Genomic DNA, 1,209 nt, shown 5'->3' with positions numbered 1-1,209 from the left:
TTACCTTCCTCCACACTAGGGGGCTGTGGGCTGCCGTGGTCTACCAGTCACCTGCCTCCACACTAGGGGGCTGTGGGCTGCCGTGGTCTACCAGTCACCTGCCTCCACACTAGTGGGCTGTGGGCTGTACCAAAAGTAGGTAAGATATTCTTGGAAAGAAACTGTATAGCCATAGATATGACCAGTGGCCAGCACAGCTATTCTGTCCCTGTTGAAATTAAATATAGCTGTTTGTCCAGAGTGGGTCTGTAATTCATGCACCACCAGCAGAGGGCACCCTCTGGGTCCCTTTACCTTCACAGCATGATTTAAGTCACTATGAGGCTAGACTTTCCCTGTATGTCTGGAAGCCTTCAAATCTGGGGCAGAAGGTTTTTCTAAACTGAGGTGAAATTGTCACCTTACTGCCCTGGTTCTCTAATGGACAACTTCCCTTCCCTTCAGTGCAGTTTATGTGGTGGGGGCATTGAGTTCTACGCCCAGTGACCATGACATTTAGCATGAGAGTTAACTCTTTAAAGGCAAGTTCTTACCTTAAAAACAGCATAGTCCCAAAGTGTCAGGAGCATGTGTGCCTCTGTCTCCTTGGAAGCCATGCCTTTCCATCATGTTCCTTTAACTCTTCGCACCTCAGCTAAACTATCTGTTAACGGACGAGCAGATCATGGAGGATCTGAGGACATTGAACAAGGTACAGTTGGCTGATTTGATGTATTGAGAAGCTCACACTTGGTGTAATTTTCTGTGTCACTTTGTTCCCCTGTCACTTGTTAAAGTCACCATGACATCTCTGACACTTTAAGTTGCTTCTAAAATGATTTCCTCTGAGACTTTTTTGTTGTTGTTCTTCCTACAGCTTAAGTCACCCAAGAGACCAGGTGAGTGCTTGATGACATCGCCGGTCTTTGTGTCCTGTCGCTGGAAGAGTGGATGTGGGATTCTCAGGAGAAAATTGCTCATTGTTTGCCTGCGAGAAATCATGAAAAGCAACAGGAATCATAAACATGCCTCTCCCATGTTCTTTTTTTTTTAAATATGTATTTATTTATTATGTATACAATATTCTGTGTGCATGTCTTCAGGCCAGAAGAGGGCACTAGACCTCTTTACAGATGGTTGTGAGCCACCATGTGGTTGCCGGGAATTGAACTCAGAACCTTTGGAAGAGCAGGCAGTGCTCTTAACCACTGAGCCATCTCTCCAGCCCCC

The 1,209-nt window shown here is 46.0% G+C and overlaps 1 protein-coding gene across 1 annotated transcript in view; it reads left to right on the top strand.

The window, feature by feature from the left end:
* The window catches only part of Suds3 (SDS3 homolog, SIN3A corepressor complex component), a 28,230-nt gene that overhangs the window by 16,507 nt on the left and 10,514 nt on the right, over window positions 1-1,209 (top strand). Inside the window, exons 8-9 of the mRNA XM_026784596.1 lie at window positions 630-691; window positions 857-1,029. Of these exons, the coding sequence (XP_026640397.1) occupies window positions 630-691; window positions 857-1,029 (235 nt within the window). The remainder of the gene's footprint in view (window positions 1-629; window positions 692-856; window positions 1,030-1,209) is intronic.

This window comes from Microtus ochrogaster, chromosome 2 (genome assembly GCF_000317375.1).
Source record: "Microtus ochrogaster isolate Prairie Vole_2 chromosome 2, MicOch1.0, whole genome shotgun sequence".
Lineage (NCBI taxonomy): Eukaryota > Metazoa > Chordata > Mammalia > Rodentia > Cricetidae > Microtus > Microtus ochrogaster.
The sequence above is the reverse complement of the archived record's forward strand: the minus strand, read 5'-3'. Positions and strand labels throughout refer to the sequence as shown.